Raw genomic sequence first — 19,253 nt, 5'->3', positions numbered from 1 at the left:
GAGGAGAACAGATCCTTTTCAAAATGGTCCATGTAAATATCCGTCAGTAGCGGGGACAAAAGGGAGCCCATTCCTAGGCCATTGGGTTGATCAAAATATTTACCGTTAAACCTGAAATAATTTTGTGAAATGCCTATATTCAAGAGTTCATACAGTTCAAAGGTGATTGGAGCAGGTACAGACCTCTGAAAAAGGAGGGTATCTGCAATTTCCAGCGCTTCCTTGGGTGAGACACTAGGGAAAAGGCCACATACATTGAACGACACTATGATGCACTTGTTTGGGATGATCACTCTTGATAGCCGGTCGATTAAATCGATGGAATTACTGACTCCGTATTTTGCGGAAAATTTTGAGTGCTATCTGAAAATGCTTACTTTTCTCGATACCTGAGCCTAAGAGGGTAGGAACCTCTCTACTTCCCCAACACCCTAACTTGACCTCAGAGATATGTAAAGATTTTCGTATTTATGTCTATGAACCATTAAAACCCACACACTTTCCTCCGCCAATAGGAGGAACGCTCCTCATAGGGTGCCTCATGTTTTTACCCTTCCCTCCGACTATCATTGCTCAATTCCCTCCCCCACCCACCCTCCGACCCTCTCACCTCCCCGCCCCCACCAAAGTGAAATAGATATAGATGGATGTCCGTCAGAGATTTCACCTGAAGATGATGTCGAAACCCGGGTCGTCTCGTAGTCAATTTTCAGTGGGATCACAAGGTTACTTTCTTTCATTTCCAATATGAATGGATCCCATAAAGTTACGCTGGAAACCATCAATTAGTTTGCATTCAAATTCACTCTATCAGCGGTTTATGTAATTTTGTTTTGAAATCCACTCCAGGCTTTTACGATTTCCTCTCTCATTCATATTATTACATCTGAGCGAGGTACGTAAGTGTACAATCGATCAAGAGGAAGCGAAGTTGGCCGGCCGGAAGGGAAAGGGATGGGAGGAATGGTTTGCTCCGCAGATGCCTCATTACCAGTGTGACACTGATTGCATCCATCGATAGCCCCAGATTCTGGATAAAAAGGCATTCCTTTTAAACTATATGCGAGCATCACATTCGCTGATGCATAATTATATAAAAATAAAACATGTAAAATTATAAATTCACCTAGGTGCAATAAAGAAAAATTAATCTTATCAAAGTACCGGAAAAGAAAATACTTTGTTCTTCCACATACGTATATTCTGTTCTGCACCACCTAGGTTTTGGCTTACAAAGTCATCATCATCATTATGAATTTGTAAGTCGAAGCACCTAGGTGGTTCACAATAAAATGCGTATCTGGAAGAAAAAAGTATTTTCTTTTCCGATCTGAATCGCTTCCACAAAATGACGTCTCAAACCATTCCACTATCAAAATATGATTTACTGACAATTTAACCAGTAAATGTTCTTAAAAGGACAGTTATGAAGGCAGCACAGCCGAAAAAAAGTGTTTTTTATCTTTTCAGCTCTTCCGAAAATGCGACGATGACTGTGGCGTCCTTGTGTTCTGAAGTCTGCATTCTTGACTAAGCAGGGTCGTCAGGGAGATTTTATTTCTTTAGCACCCTTAACTAAAACGTGTTCTCTACTGCTGACCTAACCAAAGAGAAGCCAGGCTCATCTTACCACACCAGGAGATGAAGATTTTTTCAACGAGACTCAATCCGATTGGAAGAAATATTTCAACGAGAGTGAAGGCGGATTTTATGTGATGATATTTTTCACTTTTCATTTTTTTGTCGACTAAATCTGCTGCCCTAGGTTTCCTGAGCTCCCAAAATGATTTAATAAGTTTGCCGCGGAGAATTTTTTGTAAATAGCCTAGTAGAAGAGACTACAAGTAATAATTTTACGTAAATGTTTAATTTCCACTAAAAAATTTGATTTTCCGAAAAAATTTCTCACTTCGAGTCAAATTTTGTACCGAATAGAATTGTGTATTCATATTTCTGGTATTAATTTATGATATTATAGAAATCCGGGATGAATTAATGAACATCTATTTTCACATGCCGTAATAGTGAAGGACATGAAATGCTCGCACACATACCTGCACGTAAATCCCTAATTTAAACTCCTGATACGACAGGCCTTGTAAGATTTTACGAACTTTTAAAATATCTGGAATTGAGACATTGTTGTCGGAAAATTTTCTTTTCAGAGAGAGGAATGGGGTTGACTAATCTCAAACCTCTCCGGGTTCGAATAGAATGCGAGAGTAATTGTCACTCCTCATCTTCTTGCATTCCAACTAGAAAATTGACCTTGGGGTTCATTGATTTTCCCTTTGATTGCGAATGGTATCGATGACCGACTGCCACTCCTTCGACGGCGTAGCGGAGGCAGTCGGAGAAGTGATCGATACCGGCGCACACATCAATGACGATGGCATCTGTGACCTCCGGATGAAACAGCCCGCTCCATCGAATTTCGGGTCACAGAGTGGTGGAATTGAAATGAAGCATCGATCATAATTAAATGCGAAATGGACAAAAAAACAACCGCGCTAATGAGAAAATTAGCGGGGGATCACATTTCTCCAAAGAGTCGTCCGACGTCCATCGAATCCCGGAAGCTTATGCTGCACCTGGAGATTTATTTGCCGGCTAAATCCACATTGCGTATCAACCAACTAACTCTCACGCAAAGCCAACATCTATGGTATCACTGAACTCATGAAAAACACTGAACACATGTAAAAACACACTGAACTCATATAAAAACACCACTACGAAAATAAAAGATAATTAGAGTGGCTATTGCGTCGTGCTCACTGTGAATGAGTGTCGAACCGAGGGATTATTTGGTGGAAGCTGATTCCGTTGGAGTTCGCTTGTCTTTCTCCGCAGAGGGACAACATCCTATCGCCAATTTAACATAGGGCGCGGTCCCTTCATGGCTAAAAGAATGTACATACTTTTCCATTTATTCGTATATATCTATTTATTATTAAATCAACAAATATCACTATTCACTAATAATAAGAGGCATTATTATGACTATTATATCCTTTGAAATCAGTGGAATATAACAGAATCCGAGTTTACCTTGCATTGGATATCTGCGCTTACCGTGAGCAAACTCATTCAAAACAATATTGCGCTGCAGACGAAAGTATTAGAGCGAGATGCTTCTCGTTAAAAGATGGTTTATGAAGTGAAACTGCTAATTTTCATTAGCAAAAATTAGTTGAGCTTTTATGTACAATTAGCAGGATCACAAGTGACGTAAAGAGAAAGAAAGGGGGATGTGATAAGCAGGGTGGGAATGTCGAGGGAGCAACAAATGAAGACAAAAGCAATGCAATAGACGTAAGAAAGCGATTTGTTCATATTTGGGGTCTGCATTTCTACGGCCGTGAGACATGGACGACGACTGGACCAGCAGAGACAAAGTGTAGTGGATCAGTTGAGTGACAAATGAAGATCTGCTTCGGAGAGAGTGAGTGAAAGGAGATTTACTGGAATAAACATCGATCGATGAAGCATCATGCGGCACGACAGTTTCTCGGAGATCATATTCAATCATAAACATGATAGGGAGCTAGAATTTAGTCTGAATAAATGTGTTTTGATAAATTTTTGCAGGAAGAGTATTTCCACCGAAAACTCTTATACCATACAGGGAACCAATATAACAAACGTAGAATGGGTGAAATACTTGGGTGTAAAGATAAATAAGGATATTTCATGAGGAAAACACATTCATGAAATTTTCGGCATAGCTAATAAAAAGTTAGGATTCATAAAAAGGATACTTGGGAATTGCCATGAAAGGGTTAAGGAGCTTTGTCATTTCGCGTTAATTAGGCCCCACCTTGAGTATACTGCAAGTGTGCGGGATCCTCCTGAGGTAGGCTTAATTTTGGAACAAGAGCGAGTGCAAGGAATAGCAAATAGGTTTGTGAAAAGTTGTTATGAACAAGGTAGCAGGGTGACGACACTATTGGAAGAATTAGAATGGGAGCCATTAGTTGACCGTATGCTTAAAAATGCAGGTTGAAGTTACTGCGTAAATTTGAGGCAGATTACTTATCCAAGGATGTTAAAGGCATATTACAGACCCCGATTTTATCTTTTAGGTATGCTATAACGTTACTGACGATAATGTGTTCCAGTATTGTAAATGAGATTGATGTTAAAGAAATGGGTCGGTAATTGGTAGGTTTATCCCTATCGTCGTTTATGAAGATGGGAGTTCTATGGGCTAGCTTCCAGTCGCGAGGTATTGAGCCTTCGACTGTCGATTTTAGGAAAACACAATCAAAAAACGGGGCAATGTCTTCAGCTAATTCCTTTAATGTTCTAGCAGGTATTTCTTATAAACCTGGTGCTTTGCTAACTTTCATACTTCGGGACCGATGTTTTCATCCTTTCTTGGTTAATGTTATGTCGCTCAGGTTCAGAATCTTCCAGAATTGTTCTAGAAGCTCATTTGGTTCGTTTGTGTCTTTATTGCAGACGCTCTGGGACGACTCATTTAAAATATTTGCCTTTTTCACGCTGTCTGTAATAAGTTCGCCGCTTTCCGTCTTCAAAGAATGTACAGCTGGACGTTAACACTTTATTACTCTAACATACAGGAGCATCCAGGGGCGGCACATCATCTGGCCGGCCGACAAGTCGTCATTAAGAGCCCTTTCGCGGACGCGGTCCGGGGCCTCCCGCGCCCAGGAACAACTAGCCAGGTTGCTGACAACAACACAGTATCTACCACCATCGTCTCTGCACACACGCGATATTACGGTCCAGCTCCTGAACGTCCGGAAAGCCCGAGGCAGCAGACAGAGGACCACGATGAGGTAGATTCTCTTCCATTCGAAGACCTACTCCTATTAGAAGACTCGGCGCCCCCGGACAACCCCACGATACCGTAAGACGACCCATCTGACCTGTACGAGGACTACGCCTCGGACGACAGCGCGATATACTCCCCGCCGTCGGCTCTGAGTTCATCCCCGCTCCCGTGACTCGCTTTGCCGGCGGGGGAACAAATGGAGCAGGTCCATCCGGGATCCAGGACACCTACCCCGGATCCAGAAATAGAGCCATTGCCAACTTCCCACCCCTTTCCGTACCAGAATGCGTCTGTCAGATCCCTGTTCCGCGAGGGTGAAAACCTAGCTTTACCGCCTCTAGCACCCTTTACGTTTCTTCCGACCAATCCATCCCCAGAGATCCTAGCATGGATCGACATTTCATTGCAAAAGCTCATACTAGCAATGTCTAAGCCCTACTGTGCATTCCCGTTGGCAACTATCCGCAAATAGACTGGAGGGAGACGAATAATTTAGGATTTGTCCTCATGGACTAAGTACTTCAATAAACCCGCATGACTTCTTATTTGTTGCATATATTCTTAAACAGCAAGAGTCCCAATCAATTGACAATAGATTAGTATCACCAACGATTATAATTATACTGTTGCTATGTTTTGTTGCTGAGAGTGTATGTATATTTGGTCGTCGAGCTTACGTAAAACATCTGTATTGGAATCCGACGGTCTGTAAAATACGAAGAGGCTTCTGTCGATGTAATCCTTTGTGTTGCACCAATCACTTTCTGCCATTTTCGTCCCATTTATGACGTTGGCTACTTAGTTGTTTATTTACAGCAATGAATACTCCCCCGCCTTAACCTTTTCTTTCTGTAAATCGTAAAACCGTTTGGAAAAATCTCGCTGTTTACTATATCTGCCGTGAGTCAGCTGTCGGAGCAAATATTGAACTGGAGTGACAACAAGTGCTGGATTTTACTTAATTTCCCCGAATATATGACCTGCGAACTTTCCTACCAACTATGTTTAACCTTCGCAACGTGTTCGTATATCCCACGCGCTACCAACTACGATGCCTCGGCAGTAAATGGACCCCGAAGCGATTTATGGGTACCGCAGTGTCGATGAGAGGACAGGCCTCAGACCAACGAAGTCTGCTCCCATTGTCCGACAAAATACCAGCAGTATTTGATCTAAACTCTCAAGCTCCAAACGAGCCTTCCGCGGTCAATACGCGGCACGCTACTGCAAAGAGTTGACTTTTATTAAGACCTTCTAAGTCCGCCTCGACCCATTTCACCTCCAAGTGCATCTCCTTGAAGAAGCGCAGGATCTCTACGGGACGTGGGTCCCGAGGCGTCGTTCATCCCTAAATGCGCTACAATTCTTAGCGTCGAGCATCCCATATTATCATTATTATTACTCTTAATGGGAGACCCTTCAGTGGAAGTTCTTCGAAGCCTTCCTGGGAGGAGAGGGGTTATGCGGCAGAGGGAACGGCTTGCTTCGAAGACTGAAATTGTAGTTTGACATGGGGTTAACGAAAATTCCTCTCTCTTGTGATCGCTATGATTGGAGAAGAGCTCGTCGTGTCAATGGCATGCGTCTGAAGAGGATCCGGAGTCCCTTGATTGCATTAAATCAGGGCGCTAATTGGAAAGAGGCATTGCAAATAACTTCGGGAACTCTTTTTGCTTTAAGAAAAGTAATGCCATGGAGTTGGTGTCAGTCGCTAATCGTTGGCTTGCGTTCAAGGTGATGAGGTCTGCAAAGACTGCGCCCTTACATGAGAGGGCGCATTTGAGTTTGTTTTGTTTTTTGCGCTTATTGAATGCCTTTGCTTTTTCACCATTGATGACAGCCAATACTTCTTAGGAAATTGCTTGGGTTGTTTCTTAGAATCAGCGGGGAATGCTATTAAAGTTCTTTGACGGTCGCCATCAGCACAGTCACCAATCCGATAGGCAGAGCTCGCCGCCTGTTCTCTCCTCCTGACGAGTGAGATTCGCACATCCAAGGATTATTCCTCCTCCCTATGCAACCTACAGTTTCTCACCAATATCTGATATCCTATCAATTTAACCGCTTGGCTTTTGGGCATCACATCCTGATTTTCAATTCGGGACAAGCCTGTGCCTGTTACGCTACTTTTGGCACATAGTAATATCAGCTGGCATGAAATAAATCATAATTTGCGAAAAATATTGTAAGTTAAATTAATATAGCATTTTTCAGCAATATTTTGTGTTATTAGTCCTATTTTAACACCACAGACCATCTCCTGTTCGCCGAAACATTGCGGCCAGGGACTTCTAGCAAGACGTCATTGGGTACAGAGACTCGAATGGAACGCAGGATTGCGGCCCTGCTCTTTATACTATATAACATTCACCACGCATTCATTCTCTTCACCCGCGTCATTCTCTCGGATTTCCTGTTCAGCATTTTGGCTGCCCCACGTTCACTCCTCCCGCCTTAGATTTTCTGTGCTGTAACTATTACTCCATATTTGAAGTGAGCATTTCATTTTTTAAGAGAGAGAGCAGTTATTTTCGAATTCATTTATCGAAGAATTGGGTCACGGTAATCCAGGGGTAGAGCGTTTGACAACAGACCGGAAGGCCCGGGTTCGGGTCTCTCTGGGGCTCTTCGGTTCGCTCAGCTCCAAATAAGCTCCGTGATTATTCGTGTACGATATCTTCCCTGGAAACCATAGCCGGCACAAGGCCCTCTTTCACATCCTGTTTGCCAGAGAAATTAGTACTGGGTGAACTCTACTATCATCAAGCAAACCGAACTTCGGGGTGATTACGGTGTTTGTAGCTTTTTTAATGGTTTATTGAATAATATTCGGATATAATTTAATAGATTTTTTAAACAATTTATTGATATTTAACAATAATAAAAAAATTACTATAAATATTTGGGAGAGGAGATCAATTTCACAAAAAGGCCGAATGAATACTTATAACTTCTCCATTACATTTGTAGAGGTAATAGCCGGTTGCCCCTCCTATGGACTACAACCTCGACGTGGTGGAAGGGCTTGGGCGTTCCGTTGACCTCTAGAGCTATGCTGGCGGAAGCAATGATAATTGATCCTGGTAGGGTCAACCATGCCATTTAGGCCGAAGGTTAGAAGCCAGACGAATGGTAGTCCACGCAGTCTGTTCCTCAGTGAGGCGGCTGCAAAGGCGATTGACCCCGGTAAGGCGGCCATTGCGTGATGGTGTCACGTGAAAACCACTATTGAGGAAGGCAACGGGAAACCTCCTCAAATATTTTTCCTAAGAACATAATGATGGACAGTAGAAACTACGGGACTCGGCCCATTCGGCCGTGTGTCGTGCCCGGCAACGGGGGAGGCAAGGCTTCCGCGGTCGTCATCCCACGAAACCCTTGCAAATGAAAACTGGCAGCAGCAGGACATAGGACGCAGGAGAAGAAGCCCAAATTAGTTAAAATAGGAACGAGGAATGTTAGGACAATGGTGAGGACAGGGAAATTGGAGAATGTTAAGCGAGAGATGGAAAGGGGAAGTATAGATATTTTAGGTCTATGCGAGGTGAGATGGAAAGATAGCGGGGATTATTGGAGTGGCAAGTAGAGAATAATAGAAAGCGGGGGGGACGAGAGCCAACGAAGGGTTACCCTAGCATTAAATGAAGAGATAGGAAGAAGCGTAGTCAACATAGAGCAGGTAAGAGATTGATTATTACTAATAGATATAAAAGCAGAACCGGCGAACTTGGTTATTATTCAGGTATACATGCTACCGAGCAACCATACGGAGAAAGAGGTCGATAGTATATACGATCAATTAGAGGACATAATCGCGTGTGTTCCTACAGGGAAATATTTGATAGTGATGGGGGATTGGAATGCGACGGTAGGCGAAGGAAGAGATGATGAAGATGTGAGGGAGAACGATTTAGGCACGAGGAATGACCGCGGGGACAAAGCAGTTGAGTTCTGCAAGAGACAGGGGTTAGTCTTCACCAACACTTGGTTTAGACACCACAAAAGACGCAGGTATACATGGGAGATGCCAGATGACTCAGAAAGGTATCAGTTAGATTATATTATGGTTAGGCACAGATTCAGGAACAGTGTGATCATTTCGCATAGCTTTCTGGTACGGATGGGAACTCTGAATGCAATTTAGTTTTTATGAAGTTTAGCGCCCGTTACAAAAAAACAAGGTAGGGGGGCGGGTTAGGAAATGGAATGTATAAGCAGAGAATGGCTTGACATAGAAGGAGTATCAGCTGGCTGAAGAGAAAATCATGGAAGACGGTAAGGAGCCGAGTACTATCGAAGAAAAATGGGGAAAGATCAAGAAAGGGTTATCGAAAGCCGCAAAAGACACTATTGGAACCATTAACGCTAAAAGGACTAGGAAACCGTGGATCACGGATGAAATGATTGGGAAGATAGATGAGAGAAGAAAACGGAAAAATGTGTACGCAGGGTTAGTCAAAAGGAAGTAATAAGAGGTCAATAATAAATTGAAATGAAAAGGAAGCATTGTGGAAGAGGCAGTGCCAAGGAATGGAAGGTTTGCAGATAAAGGGTGTAATTAGTGCGCTGTACAACAAGATTAAATCACTATCGGGAAGTGAAAAGATCTATGCTAACAGTTACTGATAAGTGGGGTAAAATAATAGTTTAAACAAAAACGATACTAGAGAGATGGAAGGAATATGTAGAAGAGCTACATATATGTTAAAGAACTTAGGCCAAAAGGTTAGACATAGAAAAGGAACATGACGTAGATGAAGATAGCTCAGGTCCAGGCATACTATACGTTAAAATAGAAGGGACATAAAGGGATACTAAATCAAATAAGGCCGTGGGTTTAGAAAACATTCCTCCGGAATTGCTAAAAGGTTTAGGAAAACGTGGGAGGAAGAGTCGAAATGGATTGATTCGTAGCATCTACAGGTATGAAGAAGGAATCTGGTCGTAAGACATCGTGAAATCAGTGTTAGTTCCTATTCCGAAAAAGGTAAAGACTACATCATGCGAGGACTATAGAACAATAAGTTTGATACCCCATGTAGATAACGTTGTTCTCAGGATCATCATCAAAATGATAGTGAGTAGGGCAAATGATTACTTAGGGGATGCTCAGTTTGTGTTTAGGAAGGGGAGAGGTACGCGTGATGCCATTGGAGTAATGACATCACTAATTTAGAGAAGCATAGGACGTATATGCCTGTTTCGTAGATTTCGAAAAGGCGTTTGATAGATTGAATTGGGGAAAACTAATGAGTAATATATTACAGAACATAGCAATAGTTTGGAGAGACAGGAGGCTAATCCGCAAACTGTACATGTCTCAGACAGCTCAGGAGGGAGTGGGGAACGGGGAGCCCGGATGGGCAGTGTTAGGAAGAGGTGTAAGGCAGGGTTACCCATTATCACCATTGCTGTTCAACGTATATCTGGAGGAAATAATTAAAGAGCCATGGGAAGAACTGGAGGTAGGAATGAAAGTGGGTGGGGAATTCGTAGAACCAGTTAGGTTTGCTGATGACCAAGCTTTAGTTTGTCAGTCAGCCAAGGGGTTGCAAGCATAGTTGAGTGAATTGTAAACTCAGTGCGACAGGTATAGGGTGAGAATCAATATGAATAAAACCATGGTTATGCAATTTTCCAGAAAGAAAAAGGATAAGCTAAACATTAAAATAGGAGGACAAAAAGTAGAGCACGTGGATCAGTTTACGTATCTCGGGAGTATTTTGGACCAACACGGTCAAAGTAGTAAGGACGTAAGGAGAAGAATGGCGCTAGGAAAAGAGGCTTTCACAAGGAGGAGGGAGTTGATGACAGGGACGTTGGGTAAGGATGTTAAGAAAAGATTCGTAAAACCTGTTAAAACGAGAGGGTTTTATATGCAGCGCGGAAACGTGGTCATTGAAGCAGGAGGATAGACGTAGACTGGAGGCTTTTGAAATGTGGGTGTGGAGCAGAATGGAGAAAGTGAAATGGACCGTAAGGAAAACAAATGAGGAATTACTTGGTATGGTGGGTGAGGAGAGGGGTTTGTTGGGAAAAATCATGAGTAGGCAGAAAAAATTGATCAAGGGAGTACTGATCGGCAGTGGGATGTTGAAGAGTGTAATAGTGGGGAGAATGTAGAGGAAACGAGGAAAGAGCGGGGGTAGGATAGGGGTGCAAGGAGGAAGGAAGTGCTAAGAGATGAATGGGGACCTGATGTAGAGGCGGTTGCTGGACTGTGTTGTGTCAGGAGTCACAAAATATTTATTTGGTAGTTGCGTCTATACAAAAACCTACCTTCACCGGTAGATTAGTTAATAATGATAATAGCCGGTTGGAGGCGTACATTTTTGGGATATGTGCGTGCGTAGAATCCTCGAGGATTGCTTCACCAGAAGTCGTGCACCGCACGAAGAGCATAAATCGGTACGAGAGAATGAAGGCGCACCACGCAGGGCTGGCGTGTAGCGGGTGGCCTCGTCGGGAAGGAAGGGGGAACACCCCCCTCTCGCGCCCCACCCTTCCCGCCACCCCCCGTCACTCACCCTCGTTGGAACAAGTCGACGTTGTAGAACTTGTGGAGTTCCACGGAGAACTCCACGGTGGCCTGGAGCTCGCTCATGTCGGGGCCGGAGGGCGCCGCCGGTGACTCCTTGTCAACGACCCCATCATCGTCCTCCGCTCCCCGCTCCTCCGCTCCCCGCCTCTCTCCTCGGCTGGTGGCGACCATTGCATTCCGCGGGGGAGAGAGAAGAGACAGAGAGAGAGAGAGAGAGAGATTAGGCGAGAGAGAGGGGGCGGATGACCCCCCCCCCCTCTCTCTGCTCAATTTCAAAAGGAGGTGTGATGGCCGCGAGCGGTGAAAGAGATGCCCGGGATGCGATCGAGATGGATGGCCGGATTACTCAAGAGGCTTGCGAATGCATGATCCTGCCCTCGCAGGTTGATGTCCACTTCCAACCGTGCCCATTTGAGTGTCTTTCCCTGACATTCTACCCTAAGGAGTAATATTTCAGAAATTGACGAGCATCTTTAGTAAAATTATTTTCTCCTTAAACTTATGAACGAAGATCATTATTTTCCAGCGAGAGTACCTCAGTACGAGTTGGAGACGTTTTTCCAGAAGAATAGACGTGGGCAATATGTGTGTGACCATCGCATGCCGATAAACGGCTTTCATCATTTCTGACACTTTATTGCGCCGGGGGAAAGAATCTTGGAAAACAATTGCATGGCTGACTTGTCGATGAACTTAATACTGACGTGCGTAACATGAACGAATTCATTCTGCGAGGGATTATGATTTCGCCACTTGGTTGTAATCAAGGCTCAGATGCTTGTCGGCGCTACATTTAATTTAGAACATTACGGGTACATTCATTAATCGACGGCAACACCATGGAAAGTGCTTGGTATTTAGCGAAGAATTATGATCACCGAGGTATTGAAATTAATTTTCTCATAATACAGAACACCTGACTCCAAAACAGGAGTTCTCTCAAAGATCGACGGCTAAATATGTCAACTCTTCAACAAGCACGGTCAACATTTAATTTGATCTCAATTATTGGGGACAACTTTTGCGTATATGTGCCGGAAAAAATTAGAATTCACGAGAAACACTTCTGCAAATATTCTCGTAAGAAGAAACTGTTAAATCGCCGTCACATAGTAACGGCGTGCTGAAAAAATGAGCAACTGATGCCCCGGTGTGATTATTACGAACGTGGGCATAATTGAGGTCGTAAGCAACCGCAAAGCTAGAGGAGTAGAAATCAAAATTAAGCCGGTGAAAGTGACTAGGGAAAAATGCAGGAACGTGCGCATATAATCAATAAAGGTAACTTGAAGGGGCAATCTGGGGAAATTAAAACACGAACTGAAAAATGTTCAGATTAGAAACTAACAGCACCATCGTACAAGAAACGTATGTAAAAGATTTTCAATTATTATGTAATTGACGGGACGGATTATTTTATTCAGCAATAATTCCAACAAGATAAAAAGGAACGCAGTTGATTTTCTTGGAAAATACCAGATCGGTCTTATGGAGATAGAGACAACTGCTCTCAAATTTCGAAAACAGTTAAAAATATAGCAAAGATTTTGTCATCAAATGTTCTGAGGATAAATTCTTAGAATGTCCCTCAAAACGAAGTTTATCGCTATTTCATCGAAGAATACAGAAATTAGCTCAAGGATTTCGAAAAGTTTGTCAGGGACATAAGGGACTTCAATTATTATGTGCAGTGCCCAAATATTAAGAGTTTCCCTTTGGATAACACAGCAAAAATATTAATAAAATGCTTGGCGATTGCCTATTTTCGACGACAGGATCCCAAGAGGGAAATAGAAAGTATTCGTGAGAAAAAGAACAGCAAGATTACGGGCTTGTAATCTAAGATTTAAAAAAAAGGAGTTTTCCACGAGTTCATTACATTAGGGGCGGGCATAATTTCAAGAACGCCGCATGGAAGTGTTCTGAGGCCCCTTCTGTTATTAATAGTGTGCATCGACGAGCTATTTTACAAGTTAAACCCTTGCAGCAACCCTGGGTTATTTGTTAACGGCACATTGATTTACGTAGAAATAGGGACACCAAGAAATTACGAGCCACTTTCCACGAAGTACACCAGAAATCGGAGTGGTGTACGGAATGAAAATTGCAATTAAATTCCAAAGAAATTGCGGGAGATGCCGCAACAGTAACTTTTAACGGAGTCATCCGCTGATGCAATGCAACAATTTCAGACTGTAAAAATCATTCGCCTTGATCGGAATTGAGGGATCCGGGTTCGTATTTCGGTCAAGGTGAGTGATTTTTACCCTCTGAAATTGTTGCATTGGATTACAATTTAATATCGGAAGTTAAAAAATATTTGGAGGTAGTTCCGACACCACGCCTTTCATCGGGAGCACATATCAGTAGAATGAGGGCCTAAAGATACTCGCCTCCATTAAACGGGTGGGGAGCAAATGTTTGGAGAAAGTTAAAGAGAGGTGCTATTTCGCTCTATTGTGGCCACATTGGAATACGCCGCAATTTTTTGGATCCTTGGGAGAAAGTGTGGGTAAACTTATCAGAAACAGTCCAGAGAATATCCTCCAGATTGGTGAAAAATTGTTACGATAAGAAGAGGAGTGTGAGTGTGAGTTAGGCTGGGAGGCGCTTGAGATGCGGAGAGAACAAGCGAGGCTTGCACTCTTAGAAAGGTTCAGAGCAAACAAGTTTGACGATGGCACTAAAGGAATTAATTAATATGGCCCCAAGCTACGTATTTCGATAGGTTAGACCACGAAGATAAGATAGGGGACATATGCATGCATATATTTGTTCTTTCCTACAACAATCAGGAATCATAATACGAGTAATCTTGTAGTATAAGAATCAAATCCATCGTAGAAATAGTAAAGATTTTTGAATTGCAAATGAGGACATGATTGAACCCTGCGTAGACATAAGTTATATTCGTAAGTCCATGAGCAGGTGCATCTACGGGGCTAGTATGTGTATTTGCATTTGAGCAAGTAAAAATTGGTTCTGCATGAATACATTGGACTCGGTGAGTGTGTATTTGTATGGATTCGTTAGTTTGTGATGTGGTTTTTATTCTGCTTTACGAGCGGAGGCCTAACGTCCCGTGCCATACGCCCTTGCGGAGCATTGGTAGACGTAAATCAGAAAATGTACAGCGCTGCCATTTTGGAATTAAAGAAAACAAAAACAAAACATAATATGTAAAATAGATGAGCGCAAATTTACACTGGTATCGAACCTCAAATGGGGCACACACGTCAGAACGATATGCGGGCTAATCTTGGGCCTTCATTAATGCTTTAGAGAAGCTAGGTTTCAACAGGCGGGTTGTAGGAAAGTGGCAACGAGTACATTGAAACTCTAATTGCCGTGTCTAAGCCTAAGTACTCACCAGCGTTGGCATAGCATTAAAGTAATTTTATTTTTTATTTAGCTGAGTACTCTGCAATCCGCCGCAAGGGTGTGTGGCAGGGGGTCAATGCACACCAGATTAATTTTCACCCGAATATGACGCTACCTCTGTCGGACAATGTTATTCTGATCCATAATCGTGCGTGGAAAAAATGACATCTTAATTCTCTCTCTGTTTTACACTTGATCTCTCTAATTTTATTGACATGATCCCTCCTACCATAATTCGATTTGGGTAATAATAATACATTTTCAACATCACTGCTGAAGAGATTTCCTTCTAATTTATGCTAGAGCTTCAATCTGAAATTTAACCTTCGCTCTGTGAGTGATTCCCAGCCTAGCTCCTCTAATATTTTGGACACGCTACTAAGTTTATCATTACAACGTTTTACAAATGTAGCTCCGCCCAAATGCACGACATTCAATTCGGCAATCAATCCAACTTCGTGAGGATCCCATATGCAGTCTAGCAGTATATTCTAAATGCGGCCTCACCAGCGAATGATAGCATTTCTCTTTGACTTTTTCATCACATTTACTACGTTCTCCTCTAATAAATCCAATTTTTTTGCTAGCTCATCCACATATTCCCCTTAGGTGTTTCACCCGGGAGAAGTCGTGAGTGAGGGTAACGCCTAGCTAGGTATTTAATCGAGTCTACACATTCCATTTCGGTAATCCCATTCGAGTGGGCGTTAGGGAGGGAATGGCTGTTTTTCCAAAAATTCATCACTGCACACTTTTTTAAGTTTAATTCTAATTTCCAAGTGTCGCACGAGCGTTGTATTACATTGAGGCCATCTGACAAAACTGCTGAGTCCTCAGTATTACGGATATTTCTGTAAGCCAGTGCATCGTCGGCAAATAAACGTATCTTACTAGTGACTACGGATTGAACGTCGTTAAGGTAAAGTAGGAATAAAAGAGGTCCGATAACAAATCTCTGGGGAACACCTGAAGTAACTTCTGCTGCATTTGAGATAACTCCATCTATGACTACACTTTGTACTCAACCATTCAAAAAGTCTTCAATCCAATACCGGGCATTTTATCTATGCCATATAATCTAACTTTGTGAGTAGTTTAATATGAGGTACTTTTCTCAAAAATTTAGAGAAACCGCGTCTACTGGAGCATTTCTCTCTCCCGAAATAGGAATATCATGAACGGGGGAGAGAGATGGAGAAGTACGTTACACTTAAGTTCGGCCGATGCGCGGCCAGTGTCGAGGATCCATGGGAAGAGGGGGAGGCGTGGGGTGGGCAATTGGGAGAGTCTCGGAGAAAATCCGCCGGCATAGCTGAGCGTACCCCCGAGAAGGGAGCAGAGGGAGGGAGGGATCGGATTGGGAGGAGTCCCCGGGAGGGAGAGACAGCAGGCGAAGCTTAGGATGAGGGACACCGGGGCGACGCCAAAGGGGGAATCAATTATGAAGGCGCCGAATTGTATTGGCATACTCGACGTCACATGAGGCTTCTTGGAAGTTGCAGCGGAAGAAACGCAGGATATTATGCTAAGAACGACCCAGGGAGAGGTTATTGATCGTGAAGATAGAATCGGTCTTATTTTTCGCCTCTTGATGCGCTGGTAAAGAATGGACTACATAATACTATTTAGGTGGGAATATACCTGCGTTGAATGAGCAATTCTGAGGATACTGGCGGATGCCATTTTGACACTGAATAGAAATTTTCCATTCACGATAGCATAAATTCGGCAGTTTGTACGTGGGATGATGCAATTTCTTGAAATTAGGTCGAATCAAGATTAAGTGATCATGATGAAAATATCGGAGGATGCATTAGTATTCCACATCGTTCTCTTAGCTAAGATGCTGCAACCCCTACAGGACCGTTGGGCCGCGAATACGCAAGGCTTTCTTACATCTATGGAGTTAAATGGACTATTGCTATAAGGAAGGCATTGTTTGCCGGCGTAAGTGATCACACGACGCTTTCCGTCGCTATTTACTTCGTTGCCTTCCCTCCAAGTCTACATCTTCAGGAAACAACTTATTCTACAATAAATGACTGCCGTTTCATCTGTGCATAAAATCTTATATAATCCCTGAGTAATGAGATGCACTTCACTTGAAATGCTAGTGATTTATCATCAAATATCGTTTAATTACTCACCGTTATTAACTGAAACATTATGTCCTGCTTGAATTCGGACATTTTTGTCGGCGGTGTCACTTAATTGCGTGGGAGGACTCACGAATTGCGAGGATCCTTAATTTGTGGTCACACACGTTCTGCTTTATTCTCTGAATGAAACTGACTTGTATGTATCTTTCACTATTAAATTACATGCCACTATTTCCATTTAAAAGATAGCGATTATTTAAGAACAGTACATTTTAATGGTTGAATTCTGCCTTTGATGACTTCAATAATATGTTGAGGCCGTAAAGTTTGAAATCACGGTCAAATACATCAATCAAGGTCAAATGCATAGCATATAGAAGTTTAGCAAATGTATATCGTTTGAAATGTTCAAAATTACGACATTTTATTCTTCCGTGTAAAAGACCGGATGACTTTCAATCCCTATGTTTTGTATTATTCAAACAATCCACGGTCATATGCATAACTGTGAATAAATTTAAAAAATCCCAAGGGATGCGTTGCTTGATCGTAAAACGAAGTGAGATGGATGAGTGGTTAATACATTTGAATTTAAGTGGATATTTCAGGTTTAAAAAATATGCAACACAGAAATCAAATGTCAGCCTATGAACTCTTTTAAAGTGTAAATGTCCAGTGGTCAGTGAAGTAAGAAAAATATTAAGCAAACTGCTTGACTGATAGCACTATATATTAAATGCTTTGATTTATGCTACATCATGTTGGCATAAGAATTGTGGATTAGGACTGATTTCGAAGGTAAATGTATTCCTCCTGTTCTGATAAGTGAACTTTGAATCTATTGTGTCATGGTGTCGAAGTGCCAACGCGGTATGCGTCATTTATACACCGGCGCCTGCAAAATGAATTTTATCTCATATAATCTTTGGTTTAATGCTTAATTTGGAAGTACTGAGCATTTATTTTAAATTTTGGTTATTGTGAAGCTCTTTGCGTTAAATTTTTGGCTTAGCAAAGTCGTCCTTACTCGCATTTCAAAAGATTTCACATTTTAGAGAAATTATCGATTTATCGTAGAATGAGTGCAAATCGGCTAGAATGCAGATGAAAAGCGTGAAATTGCCCCCTCGGAAAGAAAAGTTGGTTCCATCAGTCTTTCGTTTCTCTTTTGTTGTTTTATTAGTGGCATCATCAGGATGAATAATTATTGAGCCGCAATAAAAGTATAAACTCTTGTATAACTGGAACTGGTACATAACACATCTTTCTCCGTGTTTCTTTGAAGAGCGATCGGAATAAAAATTGTCATTTTACATCGCAAATTCGGGGGGGGGGGGGAGGTTACGCCATTTGGTTGGATGAGGAGAAAAGGATTGAATCGTGAAACGAGCCGAAGCAATGGCACATGACATTAGACATTCCAAACAAAACAAGAGTAAGTTTGGAGGAAAATAGATGAACCACCTAAAATGAAACTCACTTCAACCAACTGGTCACAAAACACTATTCCGAATGAATCGAAATTCCGCTCGGCGACACACACGAACACACGGCGGCGCTGCGAGGCGAATGTGCTGGAGAGAGAGGTGCCCTCAAAAAGGGGGGTCCGGACGAGGGCCGGCGAAGCGTACGTCCCACCAGCGAACCACTTCCCTCCCGGATGGGTTCTCATGGGCCAACGCACGCCCGCCCCTGGTCCTCGGCCGGCGAGCTATTCCCAAGAAGCCAGTCCCATGTCGCGTCGCGGCGAGGGGTGGTCGCGGACTGCAGGCCGGCGGCGGGAAGAGGGCTTCCCCGCGGGGAGCGGTGCTTCGGTGGGGGCGGGATGGCAATTGGGAATGGGACACGCTTAAAGGTGCCGCCGGGTGAACATGAGACACGGAGGCGTGGATTTGTTGCTGCGGGTCTCCGGTGGCACCGCCCGACACTCTCGCTATCGGCCCCCGCGCCCGGGGCCACGAAGCACACACCAATCTGCTGCGACCTCCAGGGGGATCGCAGCAACACCACCCTCCCTCCCACCAATCACTCACTCACTCACTCACTCTCCACGGCGCACACCAGCACCATCACCAACACCACCACCACCACCACCTCGTCATCCACCCGGGACACCGTCGCCCGACCCCTCCTCCCGGAAAAAACCACCTCCCGCAGCAAAAAATTGCGAGGGAATCCCGTCCGTTTAACCTACTTATCGATCTCTCGCCTCGATGCGACTCCCTCCCCCCTTCCTTCCTCCCTCCCCCTCTACCCCACCCTCCCACACACACACACACACACACACGCACTCGTTTTATTATTTCGGCCGGAGTTTCAAGGAGGGCGTCGTCGAGGGGACGGGACTCTCGGGGACGAACGGGAGAGCACGCGGGGAATAAAGGTGGCCTGTTTTATCCCCCCCCCCCCCACTGCCCCGAGATGGAAACCG

General features: G+C 43.4%; 1 protein-coding gene across 1 annotated transcript in view; it reads right to left on the bottom strand.

The window, feature by feature from the left end:
• LOC139699830 (protein FAM135A) overlaps positions 1 to 18,843 on the bottom strand; it is a 161,173-nt gene extending 142,330 nt beyond the window's left edge. Inside the window, exons 1-2 of the mRNA XM_071598264.1 lie at positions 18,303 to 18,843; positions 11,329 to 11,499 (exon numbers count right to left, since the gene is read on the bottom strand). Coding sequence (XP_071454365.1) covers positions 11,329 to 11,405 — 77 coding nt within the window. The 5' untranslated portion in view covers positions 11,406 to 11,499; positions 18,303 to 18,843. The remainder of the gene's footprint in view (positions 1 to 11,328; positions 11,500 to 18,302) is intronic.
• Between the last annotated feature and the right edge of the window lie 410 nt (positions 18,844 to 19,253).

Source organism: Hetaerina americana, unplaced genomic scaffold, assembly GCF_022747635.1.
Source record: "Hetaerina americana unplaced genomic scaffold, ioHetAmer1.1.p SCAF_92, whole genome shotgun sequence".
Lineage (NCBI taxonomy): Eukaryota > Metazoa > Arthropoda > Insecta > Odonata > Calopterygidae > Hetaerina > Hetaerina americana.
The sequence above is the reverse complement of the archived record's forward strand: the minus strand, read 5'-3'. Positions and strand labels throughout refer to the sequence as shown.